The 16547-nt window shown below is 40.9% G+C and overlaps 1 protein-coding gene across 1 annotated transcript in view; it reads right to left on the reverse strand.

Annotated features, from left to right (window-relative positions):
* The window catches only part of CMTM3 (CKLF like MARVEL transmembrane domain containing 3), a 26835-nt gene extending 10294 nt beyond the window's left edge, over positions 1-16541 (reverse strand). Inside the window, exons 1-4 of the mRNA XM_026058391.1 lie at positions 16307-16541; positions 3509-3664; positions 1561-1656; positions 111-228 (exon numbers count right to left, since the gene is read on the reverse strand). Of these exons, the coding sequence (XP_025914176.1) occupies positions 111-228; positions 1561-1656; positions 3509-3664; positions 16307-16423 (487 nt within the window). The 5' untranslated portion in view covers positions 16424-16541. The remainder of the gene's footprint in view (positions 1-110; positions 229-1560; positions 1657-3508; positions 3665-16306) is intronic.
* Between the last annotated feature and the right edge of the window lie 6 nt (positions 16542-16547).

Here is a 16547-nt window from a genome sequence, read left to right on the forward strand (position 1 = left end):
CAAACTGTTCTTACTAAGTCTGAGAGCTCTTGCACTCCTATGAAATGTGAAATACAGGAGAAGGTCTCATGTTACATGCTCGTATAACCAAAATGGGGCATTTTACCTACCGTCTGACTTGCGCCCTTCAGGGGGACTAGAAGTGCCTTGTTTGAGAAATGTAACCAGGTCATTGAAGGTTATGTAGAAATCAATGGCATACACTATTGTGGCTATAAATCCAAACACCTAAAATGGCAAAATAATACTATCTTCAACAACAGTTCATGTCAACCATCAGTGACAAACCAGCAAAAGCTTAACTGACACAAGAAAAATTGTTAGGGAAAACTTGGGCCTAACTTTGTACTGTGCTATTCTAGAAAGGTGACTGAAAGAGAAGCGGAGGGCCAAGCCCTGTGACCTGTTGACATCTACTGAATTATAGATAATTTGGGAGTCTAACTAGTGACCCCTGCAGTTGCTCTAGCAGATGTTTCTGTAGCCCTTCCTTGGGCTAATGGCTGTCTGGCAGCGTGCACGTTCTGACCATTGTCACTGCCCTTGCGTGGAGCTACAGGAGAACCTGCCTGTGTGTTCCTGGGGCACTGCTTTGCATAGGGGAATCACCTAGGTTTCTCTAGAAATCTCTTACCCTTCTAATTTTTGTTTTTTCACTGGTTTGTAGGGTACATGTCTATTGTAGAATGAACTGGATTGAGATACAGTGATTCTGGAGTTACCTATTTGGTGTCAAAGAACAAGTAGTCTGGCAAAAATAGGCTGTTTTTTCAGTCAAATAAACTAGAATAAATGCTGTATTGTATGCTCCATCTCTGAACAAAGTAACAAAAAAAAAAAAAAGACGATCTTTGTTTTGAAATTATGTATGACTTGGAATTGTTTGGTAAAGGTTGCTGGCTAACAGTACTAGATAATTTTCTCATCTATCTTCTAAAAGTATTATGGAAATTTTATTCATGTTGCATATATTATTCATGCTTAGAGTCAAGTTGCAGATAGAGAGGCAGTATCTTATTTCTGAACAAAATGCTGATGATTAGGGCTCTCTCCTGGATGGTCTATATACTGGAGACATTCTATTTAAGAGTAAAATGATGGTGTTTTTGTTTCAACTCATCCAGTTAAAAATATGTAGTAGAGGCACAAGGCTAAAATTACTTAAAATTTGCACTGTACTTAGTAGTTACAGGTTTGATTTTCCCCCTGCCCCCCCCTTCAAGAATCTTGACATTCTTTGCAGGAATTGATAAGCTTTGCCTTCACTGTACAGTTGGAGAAATTGCAGAGTAGGTGCCTTCCCCCAAAGTAGTGCAACCAGTATTGTTGCAACACAGTGTAAGGATGAAAACAGATGATCATTGATATAAAATCCTTTTTTCTAAAACAGATCTAAGCAGACTATTTTTTCCTTGCTTTAGGCAAATCTCAGTCTAATTTTCAATTAGTAAACTGAAGAAACTTTTATTACTTGTAATGAGGTCAAAATTGAATTGTTTCTAAAGTATGTCCATATGCAGTTCACCAAAATACAAAAGCAGAAAGCTCATGTCTACTTACTCCAGCTGCTTTAGATGCTCCATCAGTATATTTTGAGACGGCAGCAATTGAGATGGCAAAGTAAATAATAGCAGCAGTGACGCACCGCAAGAAATCCTGTAAAATAAGAGATGCTGCATTGTCAGATTAGTTACATTACTCCAACATACAAACTCCTCCGAGAATAATTTTACAAATGATCATTAAAAACCTTTGATGTTATGTCACTGGACTTGCCCGATGTTGGAATGTAACTACAGTCTGGTATTTTGTAGTGGATTAATTGTTCATCTGGGAAATAATTTTAAATGAGAGATGAATGGAATCTTGGCATTAGTTTCTGCTCTTACAGATGTTGGTATAAATCCTACTTTTATCACGCTTATGTTGGGCAGACCTTTCTTTAGACTGAGAAAGGGTATCTTTCTGCTATGTTTCCCTTGGAATACAGTAAGGACTAATGGAAAGTCTTAGAAAGTTTCATCTTTAAACAGAACTTCTTTGGTATGAAATGCTCTGGAAGAGCATACCATCTTGTACGGGGACAGGGCAACACTGAAAAGTGCACAAGTGTGTGCTTGTTTTGCCACTTGCTCTTTATAAATTAGCTCTGTCTGTAGGAACTCATCATTTAGGAAGTAAACATTTTGTTTAGTGTTAAAACTATCATTTATACTTAGTGTGTAATAACTGGAACTCTGGTAGCTACCATGAAATGAATTTATCTGTTGTCATCATAGAAATATGTGCTGCTTGGGGCTGAGACTGTAGCTCTTCAAGGCAGGGGCCGTGCCCTATGATACTGGCAGTGATGTGCTGGAGCAACAGTATCTCTGAACTGTATATTAAATAAAGAGCAATGATTCTTAGGGCACGTGTTCGTCCTGTGAACTGGCAGAATTGTATCTTGACCTCTGTTCATAATTAATCTTCAGCCTTTTCAGAACAGATGGATTTGTATCTTATTCTACAAGAAACTTGATTCCTCTGAAGTCACAACGAGGTCAGTTACCTATATTCTGGGGTTGGAGTATGTGGATGTAATAAACATGTAAGTGCTTTTTTTTGTCTTAGCTGTGGAATCAGATACATGTTTAAAATAGGAAATCAATGGAACTGAGATTACCAGCTGCAAAGCATGCAAACTTTCACAGTGAAAGCGACTGCTATTGTTTTAATCCACCAGAGGCTTTGCCCATATTGTTTTTATACATGGAGGGCTCTAATTAAAGTCTCACTATGACAAGCTATTGCTAAACTTTACCAAAAGAGAATCCAAATGAATTGGTCTGGCATTTTTGAAAGAATTTGTACTGCTAGATAAATGCTGCCTTTATAGTCTATGTTTGAAGCAACAGAGACATCCAGTGGCCAGTTTGGAGTAATCGCCTGCAACTAAAAAGCTGAAAACTTCCTAATGAATAGCCAGTGATTTCCTTTGTATGAATTAGCCATCAAAAGTTGCAGGGCTTGCCTACTTGACTGCCTAAGAAGTAGTGATCAATTTGTTTCCATGTCACTGTGACTCTGCATCTACATAGCACTTCCCATTTGGGAATTTCAAAACATTTTAGTAAAGTATATGCATTACTTTATATAGCAAGCCTCAGTTCCCCCATTTTGTAAGGGCTGCACTGTAAAAAGAATCCAGCACTGGTAAGACTTAAAGTTAGGCTGATGTTGCCTGTTTCTGAAGATTCAGCCCTAAGCCATTTACCCAGAATCATGCATAAATTCTGTGCTCTAATAAAAATTTGCTTTCTGTCAACACCTAGAAAGCTAGAGTATGTAGCATAGCATGGTTTAAATGAGTGACTTTGTGATATTTTTAATGACAGGTAATACAGAAAAGCTTCTAATAATGAGGTCAAGTTGTTAGCAGTTAGCCTAAAATCCATTATAGTCCCTCTACTCATATTATCTCATACTGTACAATTAAATTTGTGTTTATACTTCACATTTCACTTACCGTCAAAGGCCAGTAAAGTCCTTTAAACTTCTCATTAAGTTTAGAGGCGTAGGCAAAAAAAAGAAACAGTGCCAGCAGAAATTCTAAGAGCGGTGCCATCATGAAAGAGGCAGCCGAAGATGCAATATAGCAGATAAAGATGATAAATGACAGCACCTAGAGTACAAGGGAAAACACTAGTTATTTGCATGAAGTAGCAGAGCCTCAAGCAGCTCTGAGCAGCTTTGAAGCTTTCTTCTGCTTGCATATGTCTGTCTGTGCTGCTAGGATGGCATATCTTGTTTCCTACTTCTTCTTCTGGGGCCAAATGAATTCTCTTGCTTAGCATGGTATAAATTTAAAGTAAGTCCATTTATTTCAATGCATGTGAAACTGCCTTTCCAGAGAGCTTCTGTGGATTTACACCTCTGAGTCAATAATTTGCTCTGGCTTGTAAACAACTTAGACAACATAATTCTGAAAACAGAGCAGAACATTGCCAAGCAAACAAGTAGAGCTTCAAGCTCTCAAACATGGCAGTTCTTATCTGAAATCTAAGTCATTGCTCAGACAGCCCAAAGTAACTCAGTATTTATTATCTTAGAGTTTAAAGAAAAAAAAATCTACCATTGATGGATAGAAAAGTCTTTAGAACTAATTATTCTATGATTCTGTAAGTCTCTGTTTCTAGTTTTTCAATGTAGACTGCTTTGCTTTAGTAATATTTAAGTGTTTTAGAGAGTAATAGTGTGGATAACATGTAGTAGATTCTTTTTCATCTCCATGCTGTTTTATAATCCTACAAAATAATAAAAATGGGATTTGTTTTCACATTCAATTAAAATACCATTAAAATACAATTTATGGCTCTGAGTAGAAAGTTTCACAGTGGGAAAAATGGCTAATGAAAACATTACCTAAACCAGACAGTACCAAAGTGCTATTATATTTGTATATGCGAGTGGGAGGTGAAGGAAAGCATGGAGAAGCTTAGTAAAACTTTCAAATGATGTACTAGAAGTTGGTCACCTCCAAGAAGAGACTGCAGTCCTAATCCTCTGCTGCCTCTCATGATAACTGCTAATAATGCTTCCTTTTTTTCTAAATGGGAGGCTTACACGTGCTGCGCAGCATGAAGTGCATTGCCTCACCCCAAAGGCATAAAGTAGTGACAATTGTGTCAGCAAGTGAAAACATGAGGCGAGGCAGTTCCCTGGGAGAGAGCACCCGTCTGTGCTCCCTGGGCACAGGGAACCACTTGGGAACCAGCTGAAAGCAGAGGGAGCAGTTACTCCAGGGTCTCGCCTGCCTCGGAGAAAATTGCAGCTGCAAGACAAGTGACCTGCCTATGTGCCATGACCAGAAATCTGCCTGTAAACACAAAACTGGAGCTACATGTACAGGAGGGGGAAGTAGCCAAACAGACTCGAGTTGGGGTCTTTTTCCTGTTCTTATTCCTGATCATTTTACTCAAGGCAGACTTCCTTACAGAGCATTTGTGCACTGATTCTGGGTGGGGGAAAAAAGTCATTGCAGGAACAAAACTCTCCACTTCCTCCCTTGAAGTTACCCAGTTCTTTTCAAGCAGTAAGCACAAACAGCTGCCGTATCTTTACTTTTTGTTAGACTCTAATTCTGAGCAAAGCAACATGAAACTTTGCGAATATTCCGATACTGGTGCTACTGTTTTATAGTTAGGACTATCTCCATCTCTTTGCATTTATTTTGTGTGTGTGTGTGTGTGTGTAAAAAATAAAAGCTAACACTGTTACACAATTTCCTCCCCATATAATGAGCTCCAATCAGTAATATGAAGCAGGAAACAAGCTTCAAGTTCTGAGGAAATAAGACAGGATAACAGAACCAAGAATACACTAGTACTTTGCTATTTCTTCCTGCACTTTCCAGTTCAGGTGGTTAACATCAGCCCAGGACACTCAAGGCTGCTCTCAGGATTCCTACGGGTAAGCGTCCCATCTGGCTTTTCTTGACTTGCTTGTTTCAAATTAGTTAATAAAGCAGCTAGCATATTAAATTATTCTTTGCAAGTGTATTTATGTGCTAATGGAGCACCTGAGCTGCTCTGTTCAGCCTTTCTTCTTGAAGGCAAATTTCTACTCCAGCAATGTTCAGCGATGTTTATGGATCATCATAGCAGTAGGCACTTTCAAACATGAGATTTAGATTTTCTGAACTTGAATTCTAAATTGTGATGTTTCTTTCTCACTCATCAAATCCTGGAAGCAGACATAATTTTTCCCTAGATGGCACCTCTGAAGAGAAATACGGCTTTTTGAAAACTATAAATGTTTAGACTCTGGCAATCAATGCATTTGCCTCGTTAAATTTCAGATCTATGGATTTAGTTACTTGCTGCTCCAGCCTGTTCCTGGGAACCACCTGCGCATCAGTAATATCATCGTTGTATTTGAGAGAGAAGGCACTAATTGCTCCTGTGAGAGGTTAGCCAGTTCTCAAATACGTGTAATAAAAGAGCCCATTTAGGTTTAGAGGGATCTAAGCAGTTCAGTCCTGTTGAAATGATTTGTTAATGTGGTGAATTAACAAACCTTCATTCTAAACCTGCTCTAGGATTCTCTTGCCATAACCGACCGTGGTGAGCATCTGACAGTGGAGCTGGATATGTTCAGCTCTGTAAATAAAGATGGTATACAGTGTTCTTTTGCAACTCTGGCACCATCTGGATCATTCTAGTCTACTTTCATATGATGTACATATTCCACTTTATTTTTTTGGTATTCAATAGATAACTGTAGTTTTGAATTTTTAATACCATTGAAAACTATGATAATTATCACTCCCCATTTCAGATGTGGAATCTCCTCTTTGTTGCTGTGCTTACAAATTGTTGTGGATAATATGGACACTGTCTAATTCAGGTTTCTTATTCAGATATCCAGCCTACGGAATTGGTTGTCTTTAGCCCTGCATAGCCAAAAGAAAGAGACAAGCTCCCTAGAGAGCAATGGGGAGAGTTTAAATGAAGCATCAAATCTCTTCCCACATTGACTATATGGGGAATCAAAAATAACCTCTTACTTCACCAGAAGACAGATATTATGGTAGAGATTAATAATGAATGTAATAAATAATAGGAATAACCAAACTTGGAGAGTCATGGCCCCACCTGCAGTTAGAGCTGCAGTATGCTGGAAAAGGTCAGAGTTTTTGCTAACTTTATTCTAAGAAAAAGTCTAAATACATGGGAATGCATGGTCAAGTGCAACCCTAACAGGGAAATTTTTAGCTGGAGAGTTCTCACTGTAGTTTCTTCTATAGTCTGTACGTCTTTTCCTGTACTTCTGTTCTTCTTATCTCCAGATTCTTTTTGTAGTAAGTGTTCAGTCATAAATGCTCTGAGTGCAGACAAATGACTGCTGAGATCATTAGAGAAAAATCAGTCAGTTTTTGACTAGGATGACAGTAACCGGAGTATATTGTTTTGATTTGTTCTGAGGGGGTGGTGAAGTTTGAGAGGATGTGACATTTTTAGTAAGATACTAGAATTATTTAAAAATGCCTATGCATTGTTCTGGTTTCCTAAGGTTGTAAGAAATTGATGTGGTTTAATATATAAAGTTCACTTCTGTATCTAGGCCTGTTACCTGATATTTGCCACAGTATTTAATATTTACCCTATTATTATTTGCCTATTATTTACATAGGCTGTTTTCAGTTTTTTCGAGTTTTCATGGAGCAGAGAGAACTCATTCAATCTATCTTATCCTCCTTAATGTGGTATTTTATTTCTATGAATAAAAAGTGATACGTATTGTTTGCACAGAAGATGGATGTAACACAGCTTGAACTGATAAGGGGTGGAGAGAGAGAGAACATCTTCCTCCTTTCTGTGATACAGCCCACTCTCTTCCCCCACCAAAGGAATAAAAACATAAAGGACTGGACTTTATGAATCTGCTTCACCCTCATTTGTAGAACATAATTTGGACACTGTTTCATGTTTTCTTGGTTTAAAAAAAAGTCACCATGTAAATAGGACATTTTCCCCACTTGTTCTTTTTTTTTTTAATCTCTTTCTGGCTAAAACAAAGTGTGCGATAGATGAGACCTAGAGACAAAGTAGTTCACAAGGGCAAACAACAGGGAGAAGATACATTCAGAGTAAGTCCAACCAAACAAACCCCTTTAAATATCACAAAGTTAGACCTGAACCAAACCTTCTAGAGCTTTTATAAAAGAATCAAATGTAGTATTAAATGACACATTGTACTACAGGGGGGAGGGGAAGGTAAAGAGAAATTTCAAATATCTACGCTCGTGATGCACAACAGAGGAAGAAGGGATCAGTTTGATCTCTATGCTGTTTGATGTGGTAACACCAGTGTTGTGTCTGTCTTTGAACAGAGAGCAAGTTTTTCTATTGGTAGCATTAACTATTAGGTGAAATGAAAAGCCTTTGCATTTTCCTAAGATCAGCCTTATAGTACGATTGAAGGCAAACTGGCTAGTGAAGTGTAATTTAAGGTTCACAATGTCAAGAATGAAGGCAAAGACAGAAATACGCAAACGGAGCATACAGCTTTTTGTCAAATCCACATCAGTGTTCCTGGGCCGTGCAACACTAGTCGGGGTGATTTGCAGACCGTGCTTGAGATCATGTTCTCTGCTGTATGCTGCTAAAATCCATTCAGAGGCTTTTATACTCAGAGGTAGATACGCTCACGTGCCAATCTCAGGCAGCTTTCATGCTTCTGTTGGCACAATTCCTGTAAATCTGGGAGTTTTACAGAAGCAGGAGGTGCTCTGTCAGACGGGGTTTCCTCACTGCTCAATCCTTTTACTGGAAAAGGGACCTTCCAAGTAACTACAGCTGGGAGCCTGTCACTTGTTCAGAGTCATGCAATGTTTGGCTTTGTTTTATCAGGATTAACAGAACCTGAAATGCTACTTGTCTGCTTAATGATTAAATTCAGAGTCAAAAAGATTTGAATCTTACTAAGTCTCTATAGTCATGTAAAGCTTAGTGCATTTGATCTTAAGTGTTAAAATAGCTTTCCACAGAGATGCAGTATGCACATACACATATTATTCTCTCCTAAGGGACCGGTATTTCCCTCAGCCAATGTACTTTCTTGTAAGATGGAAATGAACTCTTAACTTTCCATTTTCAACTTTTATGATTTACTCTTTGGATTCCAGCTAAGAAAAAAATCTCTGATGGGAAAAACTTTATCATCATACGCATTCCAAATGCATTTAGAAGAGCAGGCTATGTTTACTGGCAGGACAAGTCCTATATTGGTACTAACACACTTGTGAGTAATTCTTCATTAGCATGTGACTAAAAGTGTATCAGTTTTGTGAGCAATTTAATTAGCTTTTAGGAGCAAAATTTAGTGTATATTACAGGGTTATGTAACAGTCCTAAAAGCATCCTCAAAGCATCCTTTTCACTAAAGATTCTCATTCGCTTTCTTGTTTGTATATGGCTAGGTGGATGTGGATGTGGATATGCACATGCAGCTCTGTCATTCCTTAGAAATAGGTCATCTCTGTTCTCTGCTCCCCTCTAACAGGATATGCTGCAATGCCATAGTTTCATCCAAATTCCACTGAAATCAAGGGAAAGATTTCCGGAGAAGTTGGCTGGGAGCATAATGAGAGAGGCAGAGATACCATTTCAAAGGCAGGTTCAGAAGAAAGCAGACAGGCAGTGGAGATCACTGAATCAGCTTTTTTTATTGGATTCTTTTTTAGGATAAACCTTCTGATTTAAGGGAAAAAAAAGACTTTGCTGTAGGTTCAGCTCTACATACTTGTCTTGTACCATTTACACCTAAAGACAGTAACGCTGACAGCCCGACTTCCATCCAGCTCAAAATCTGGCCTTTTGACAAAAATTAGTTACAAGTATTTCAGTAAATATCACTAAGCTGCCTGCAGTTTTTATGTGGTGGCAGATGGGCTAAGCAATAGTAATTACATCAGCAGATAACTGTACCAAGGTATCTGAATATGTAGGAAAACTGGTAAGAGCCTTTTTCTAGCAACAGCTGCATCTCTGGCCCAGCTAGGGTCCTGATTTTAAGACAGTGTCCCACCAATGCTAAAATCCCTTATATTTATAACTGCATTCATAGGTCTTAACAAACAAAAACAAAAAGCAAACAAAAAAAAGCTGCGGAAACACTATAGTTAAGACCTTTCTCTTCCCTTCTTTGTTCCAGTTTGTAAAGTTTGTAATTGCTGCTCACTAGCTTTTTTGTTTGCTGTTGGTCCTTTTAAGTGGCAGTTCTTTTCATGCTGGTATTTCTGTACTCATTAAATAGAAGCAATACGTTTTATATTAACTGTGAGTGCTGCTGCTCCCCTCCAGCTGCAAAAAATAATCGTAGGACTGCACTGGTGTTTGAACAAGCAAGGCAGAAACTGACAGTTCCTGCTGGCTTTCTCATCCGCTGGCCCTGCGCAAGCCTGCACTGGTCTGAAACGCAGCGCAGAGCCTGAGACCCTGCTGAAGCACGGCTCAGGATGTGAACAGAGACTGCTGTGGGGCAAGAGCGTGCTGTGGGGCTCTTCCTGCTCCGCTTTGCTGTTGTGACAGCAGTATTCCTGCTTGGGTTAAAAATAAGTTGCTGAAGAGACAAAAGGATCAGTCTGAACAGTTCAGCTTTCTATTTTAGTCCCATTTGGAGAAGCAGGCATTGGGGAAAACAGAATTTTCAGATATCAAATCTAGTCAGCAGAAGTTACTCGCCCAAACCAATTGGTAGAATCGGGGCATGTGCCTGTGCCTCGACCCCGACGTGCAGTAACAGTACTCAGCATCACCACCAAGGTGATTGCTGGCTGGAGTCCAGCTGCCCTGAGCTTTCTACTCTTCTCTTTTTTCTTCTTTCACTAGTTTTCAGTATCCTATAGTGCACATGAAGTACATGTAAGGGCCAGATTAAAACTCCCTTGAATTGCAAGAAGTCCATTGATTTCAATGGATTATTGATGTTAACTGTAAAACCAAAGAATCTGGCTCGGAGTGTGGTAATTGCTCTTTACAGAGAGCAGTATCATTCCTCATTTCAGGGGCATTCAGAACCTGAAAAGGCCTGAGAAACACTTCATATTAGCACTTAGGTGAAATAACACCTACAAAAGGGTGGGCCAGATTTTGAGAGTGAAGGTGAGAAAGACAGTATTTTTGGGCTTTACAGCCTTCATTTAGGCAAGGCTAGAAGTTATTGAAAGAGGAAGTGGAAAGACGTAAGAAAGAACAAGCGAAACAGAAGGAAGGCGGTGCCTGAAGGCTCTGTAAGGTGGCAGAGGCTGCTGTGTTGCAACCTTTTCTTTGGTTTTCTTCTTTCTTTGCCTGGTTGTTCTGTTAGAGCCCTGAGGTGGACTTCAGTGCCAGACCTGCTCTGTGGCTCGGGGACGGCTCTGCGCAGGACGGGGGCCCACAGAGCTGCCCACTTTTAACTATGTTGCTCATTGCTCTTCCTTGTAGAGCTTGTTTCCCCTTCTGACAGGTGGCATGTGTGGACTCCCTGAGCAGTGTCAGACATTACCTATTACTATCTTTTCTGAACTATAAATCTGAGTAGGTATGTTGTTATCTTGTCTGACCTTTTAATTACAATGCTACTAACCGGAACATTTGATGTCATTTAAAAATTTGATGATGTTTACCCTTCCTCCCACAACACAACACAAAAATTGATGCACCAGTTTGTACTTCCAGAAGTAATGAACACCTACTTACTTTTCCAGATTTCAAGTCTTTGAGGCAAACATCTAAAGACTGAAATGCTACTCCAAAGAATTAACTCAAAGCAACCTTGAGATCACAGCTTGATCCCTGTAAAGGCTGTTAAGTGATCCACTGCATGCCACACTTGTTTCACACCTTCTTCCTCTGAAGTCGCACTTTTAAAACTGTGTTCAGAGAAAGGTCAACCAACTGGGTCTTGTCATTTTTCAACAGTTCTCTCTGTCTATGCTAAAAAGACAAGTATGACGCTCAATGCAGTTACAAGTTCAGTTCTAACACTTTCAGACTCAAAGTGCTGTTGCTTCTGGGGGAAAAAAAAACCCAAACAAGTAGTATTTTATTACTTTTGTTAACTTGTATTTACACAGTGCTTTTTTTCCCCCTGGGATTACATCCTCATTGATAGCAGCTAGGAGCCTGAACTGCTCCTATGCTGCTGTTGAAAGCTTGGTGTGATCATTGCCACCTTTTCCTTAGTAGGCAAAAATGTGTAGAAATATTTGGATGCAGAAAGTTTTAGTGCAGCAAAGAACAGAACAGGATCTTGTCATAACCAGGAAAGGGCAAGATTAAAAAAAAAAATCCTGCCAGAAAAGAGCCCTGGCTCTTCACTGGGCACCTTTCTTGTCTTTGCTGGGAATGTGCCTAATGGGGGAAAAAAAATAAAAAAATGAAATATTTTTTTAATACTCTTTTTTAGTATTGCATTTTGAAAATAATTTTCTCCCAAGTAATAATTACTTAATCTTATATTCCTGGGCTTCTTAATTTGTTAGTAGTAATAATTATGAAGGCTAGGCATTATCATGTAACCAGGTCAATCAATTTAAGGTATAAAATACAATTAGTTATAATGGATAGAAAGCAATGTGCTCCTTAAGGGAGGACTGCTGAAGTGATGAGGTCATGGGCAGAACACGAAGGCTTTTGTATCCTCCCTGCGCAGAGCATACACCCACTGCAATCCACTGGGGACCACACAGACGCCAGGAAACAGTTTGCGCTGGTGCACACACAAGCCGGGCACCTTGCTCACTGGCCTGCGCTTTTAGATGCACACTGCTCGCTCCCTTCTGCAGAAAAGAGCAAGATGCTTAAATAGTTTAACGAGTGGCCAGGGGTGATCTCTTTTGGACAAGTGTCTGTTGTTGTTTATTGGCAGAGAGAGAAAGCAGACCAGTTAGTCTCTGCTGTTCACATATTTCTCCTCCATCACATTTGTCATGGAGGTGAAGTTCTTGGTTCCCACAGAGTTAGCTGCAGGGTCGTCCTCCGGTACAGACCTGGCGGAGGGCACTGGGCTCACTCTTCTTCAAAGGAGGCTTTACACAAAGTAGTTGAAGTTTCAGTTATGAAGCTCCCTTCAGAGAAGGCTGAAAAGAAAGGAGAAAGGCAGGAAAAGAGAAAGAAAACAGGCACAATGATTTCTACATCCTTTATGTCACCACGTTACATATGTTGAAGGACAGCCTTATCGATTTGTACTATGTTTCTATAAGAAAATCTGTAGTGCCACTGCATAGTGGCTTCAGACGTGGGGAATAAGGAGATGCCAATTAAAGTAGTCACCAGGACAGCCATGAGGGCTTGACTGAAATGGTTGGGATGAGAAGCTGAATGCACAAAGGGGATCTTGCCTGGGTATCTTCTGGTGGCAGGTCTGAGTGTGGCTGTTAAATGGTTCCAACATAGGACAGGGGGAGCTGGAAAATAAATCTGTAAGGGAGAATACAGCATGAATGATATGCTGACCTTCAAGATGGTAATTTGAATATTTTGAATTTGAAATTTTAAAATTAGTAGCTTAAGACAAGGAGGGTTTTAAAATATATGGAAGAGATAATGGATACAGGGGGAGAATGAAAAGAGAAAAGAAACTAAGGAGAAAAATATTAACCTGGTAGAGAAAGAGGGAAGATTAGAAAATGAAGGAGCAAGACAGTAGGAATAAACAGAATCAGAAGAGACAAAGCTTATACATGTATTTGATGTTACCGCTTCTTTGTGGCTGTGCCATCCTAGATGGAATAAAAAATTAATAAGGTAGGAAGATCAAAAGGAAAAGGAGCAGGGGAAAAAAAACCCTTTCTTCTCTGAATAAAATTTGAGATTATAATGAGCTTCTAGCAATGATCAGCTTCATCACCAATTTAACATGTTCTGAATGAAGTACTGAAATTCCCAGAATTGGTAGCCCATGGAGCAGTTTACATGCTGACATGAAAATTACATCTAAACATTGTAAGTAAATCCATTTCCCCTTCCAGTAAAATTGTGTGTAAATAATTTTGAGAAAAGTTACAGCAATTTTGTTCAGTATCAATGAAGAGGGCTGTGCCTGCAGAGCCTCGTGCCCCCGCTCCCATTTCAGCTGTCTGTGCGACTCCTTGGGATGCCGCTGAGCGGCAGCGAGCCTCTGGTCTGTGAATCAAGTCAGGTATTTCTGCCTGGCCCTGTGCTGCGCCAGGTAGCTTTTACCGGTGGTGTTATACACAGCAGGCTCTGTGGGCGGCTTCAACTTCCTTGGCTGCATTCTGCCAGCAGTAAAGGTTTTGATTCTCAAAGAAAGTCCAGATTATCTCCTGTGTATATCAAGACATTCAGCAGTGCAAGTTAAGGGAACAGGAATGGGTGAATGTGGTAATTGTCTTAATTTACAAGGTTTGAGTTACAGTCTGTTTAGCTGTTTATGACAGCTAAACTGATAATTTGCCAGCTACTTCTACTGGACAAAATCATAGCTTTTATAGAGTTACTTACACCAAGTATACTACGCCGGGGTCACGGGGCTGAGGGAATTGGCTGAAACTGGCTTTTGTTCCCTTTCTGCCACAGAAAGAGAAGTAATATAACCATCCTCCCTGGTCAAGATATGTTTGAGAATTGCTTCTTTGCTCTGGTGGTAACATTTTTCCGTATATGCCGGTTTCCTTTTGAGTATTGAAAGAATGGTTTGACGTTTTCTGTAGCTGAACAGGGAATCTTTAACCTACCTGCAGACATGCCGGTATTTGCATGACTTTCAAGACTCATAACTAAAGCACTTTTCTTGTGACTTGCCAAGCTGCTGAATAATAATGTGATAGAGATAATCAGCAACAATACCGAGAATCCCATTTCGATTATGAATAAAAGACAGTATTCAAAATCTGTATCCCATTAATATTACTTGCATACATTTATGCAAAACCCCTCCCAACATTAGTACCACATTAAAGTGGAAGATCAAACACTCAAAGACAAGAAATACACAGTTAAAGCTGAAACACAGAATTAAGCTATGATAGCTTGGATTCATCTTCAATTATTTGGCACTATATTTCTTTAATTGTGCATAGAATGGATTTATTCAGAGGTCTGTGTTGTCGTCAACAATTTCTTCTGGTAAAGTTGACACAATCGGAGGGGAACTACATCTGCCAAGAAATGACATCCTAAACATGTGGGCTGGCCTGCAAGGCGCACACAGTAAGCTCACACTGCAGCTTCCACAGATGGGATTTTAGAGCTGCTTTTAGCCAGCCAAACCCTCAGAAAGCCCTGAGTGGCCTTACAAAGGATAAATCCCTGTTTTGTCAAGACAGAGCAGTTTTTATTACCCCAAGGAAGTATAATCAGTGCTTCTCTATGACAACAAAAGGGAGAGTCTGATCCCATGACCGAACCAGCATTCCTCAAATACGTCATCTCTCATACATGTTAAAAAGCCAGGCTGTCTGAAAGTCTTAATTTACTGGCTGTAAGGTTGTATAGGAAATTCCAGTACATATTATAGTATATAACAAAAATATATGCAAAAGGAGCAAAGTTAGTTTGACTTTACTATCTTCTAAATGGAAGTGCTTTTTTGTCAACCATAGATGTTGCATAAATAATAGGGGGGAAGAGGGGGTGGATTTACCTGGAATTTTTAAAGAATTCTCAGTGGAGCTAATAAACTGCATGATGTACAAGTATGCAGCTTGAGGCTTGTGTTCCCAGCCACAGAAATCATCCTCGCTTCCTGAATAACGTAATGCTTTCTCAAAGCCAGTCTCTCATCTCTTGGCTGTTTCACCTCTCCTTCTACCGCAGGCCAGTGCTCAGACTACAGACTCGGAGGTGCGTACAGGGAGAAGGCTCGGTCGGCCACTCATTTGTTAGCCTCCTTGTCAATAGTGTACGGCAACCAGGGACCACAGTGTGCTGCTATTCCCTTTCCTTTCCCTTCCTTGGATTTGTTTTCTTCTCTGAGCTAACACAGTGGATAGCCAGACACACATTAAAAATCTAATCAGTGCTCCACATACCTGACCACTAGTTTGGGCTGCCTTGCCATTTGACTGTCTACTGGCTCCTGAAACGCCAGCTAAAATTGCAGATAACTTATTGTTTAAATTTCTCATTATTTCTAATATAAATGATGCCATTGAAACTCCAACTTCAATCAATTAACTTCCCCCTTAAAATTTAACTTCAGATTGCCAGATACTCTCTAACAATGTGGGTAAGTTTTCTGTCTCCCTGCCAGACTGGTACTGTCTCATCTGTCAGACTTCAAGAGCTTTACAAGCAAGTACAACGCTGAAAGCATCGCACCAAAAATCAAACGCCTATAATTACAACCAGCACAGATCCGCAAACTTGACCTACAGGAAAACCACCGTGTATTTCTGGGAGAGCGGCGCTTCCGGAGCTGGACTGAGCGCTGCTGCTTGGGACTTTCGGAGCGAACTAAATGACTGCGCCCCAGCTGCGGGCCGGGGGGAACGCGGGGTCCGCGGCACGGGGCCGAAGGCCGGAGCGCGCGATGCTCCAGCTAACGACGCGCTCCCGGAGGCGCGCGCCGGAGCTGTCTCGCGATCCCGTCCCGCGCACAGCGCCCGCCGGACGGCGCTGAGATCAGTGCAATGCAAGCGCCCGCTCACTAGCGCTAGCTGCATTCACGCTGCCGGTAGGTTAAAAAGCAATCGATGACAGTCTAACTAAAAACGCGGTTCCTGCGAAAAGGAACATACTTAGGACACTGGCAACGTACTCCGAGAAGCACGTGGGCTTCCCAGCACGGCCCATCCGCGGGGGCGGCCCGGCCTTACCGACTCGGCGAGCAGGAGCTGGCCCTTGCGGGAGCGGAGCAAGTCGGGGGCGGGCAGGAGCGCGCGGAGCCCGGGCGGCGCGGCGGCGGCGGGCTCCGCCGGCTCGGGCGGCTCCATGGCCCAGGGCTCGCGAGCGGCGCTCCGGCTTGCGCTCCGCTCCTTTTCTTCTTTGAAGGAGGGAAGCGGAAATCGTGACACTGCGGAAACGTGAAAAAAAAGTTTCAGCAGCCCCCAAACCTGG

The sequence above is a fragment of the Apteryx rowi genome, unplaced genomic scaffold (genome assembly GCF_003343035.1).
Source record: "Apteryx rowi isolate R43461 unplaced genomic scaffold, aptRow1 scaffold_1, whole genome shotgun sequence".
NCBI classification, from domain to species: domain Eukaryota; kingdom Metazoa; phylum Chordata; class Aves; order Apterygiformes; family Apterygidae; genus Apteryx; species Apteryx rowi.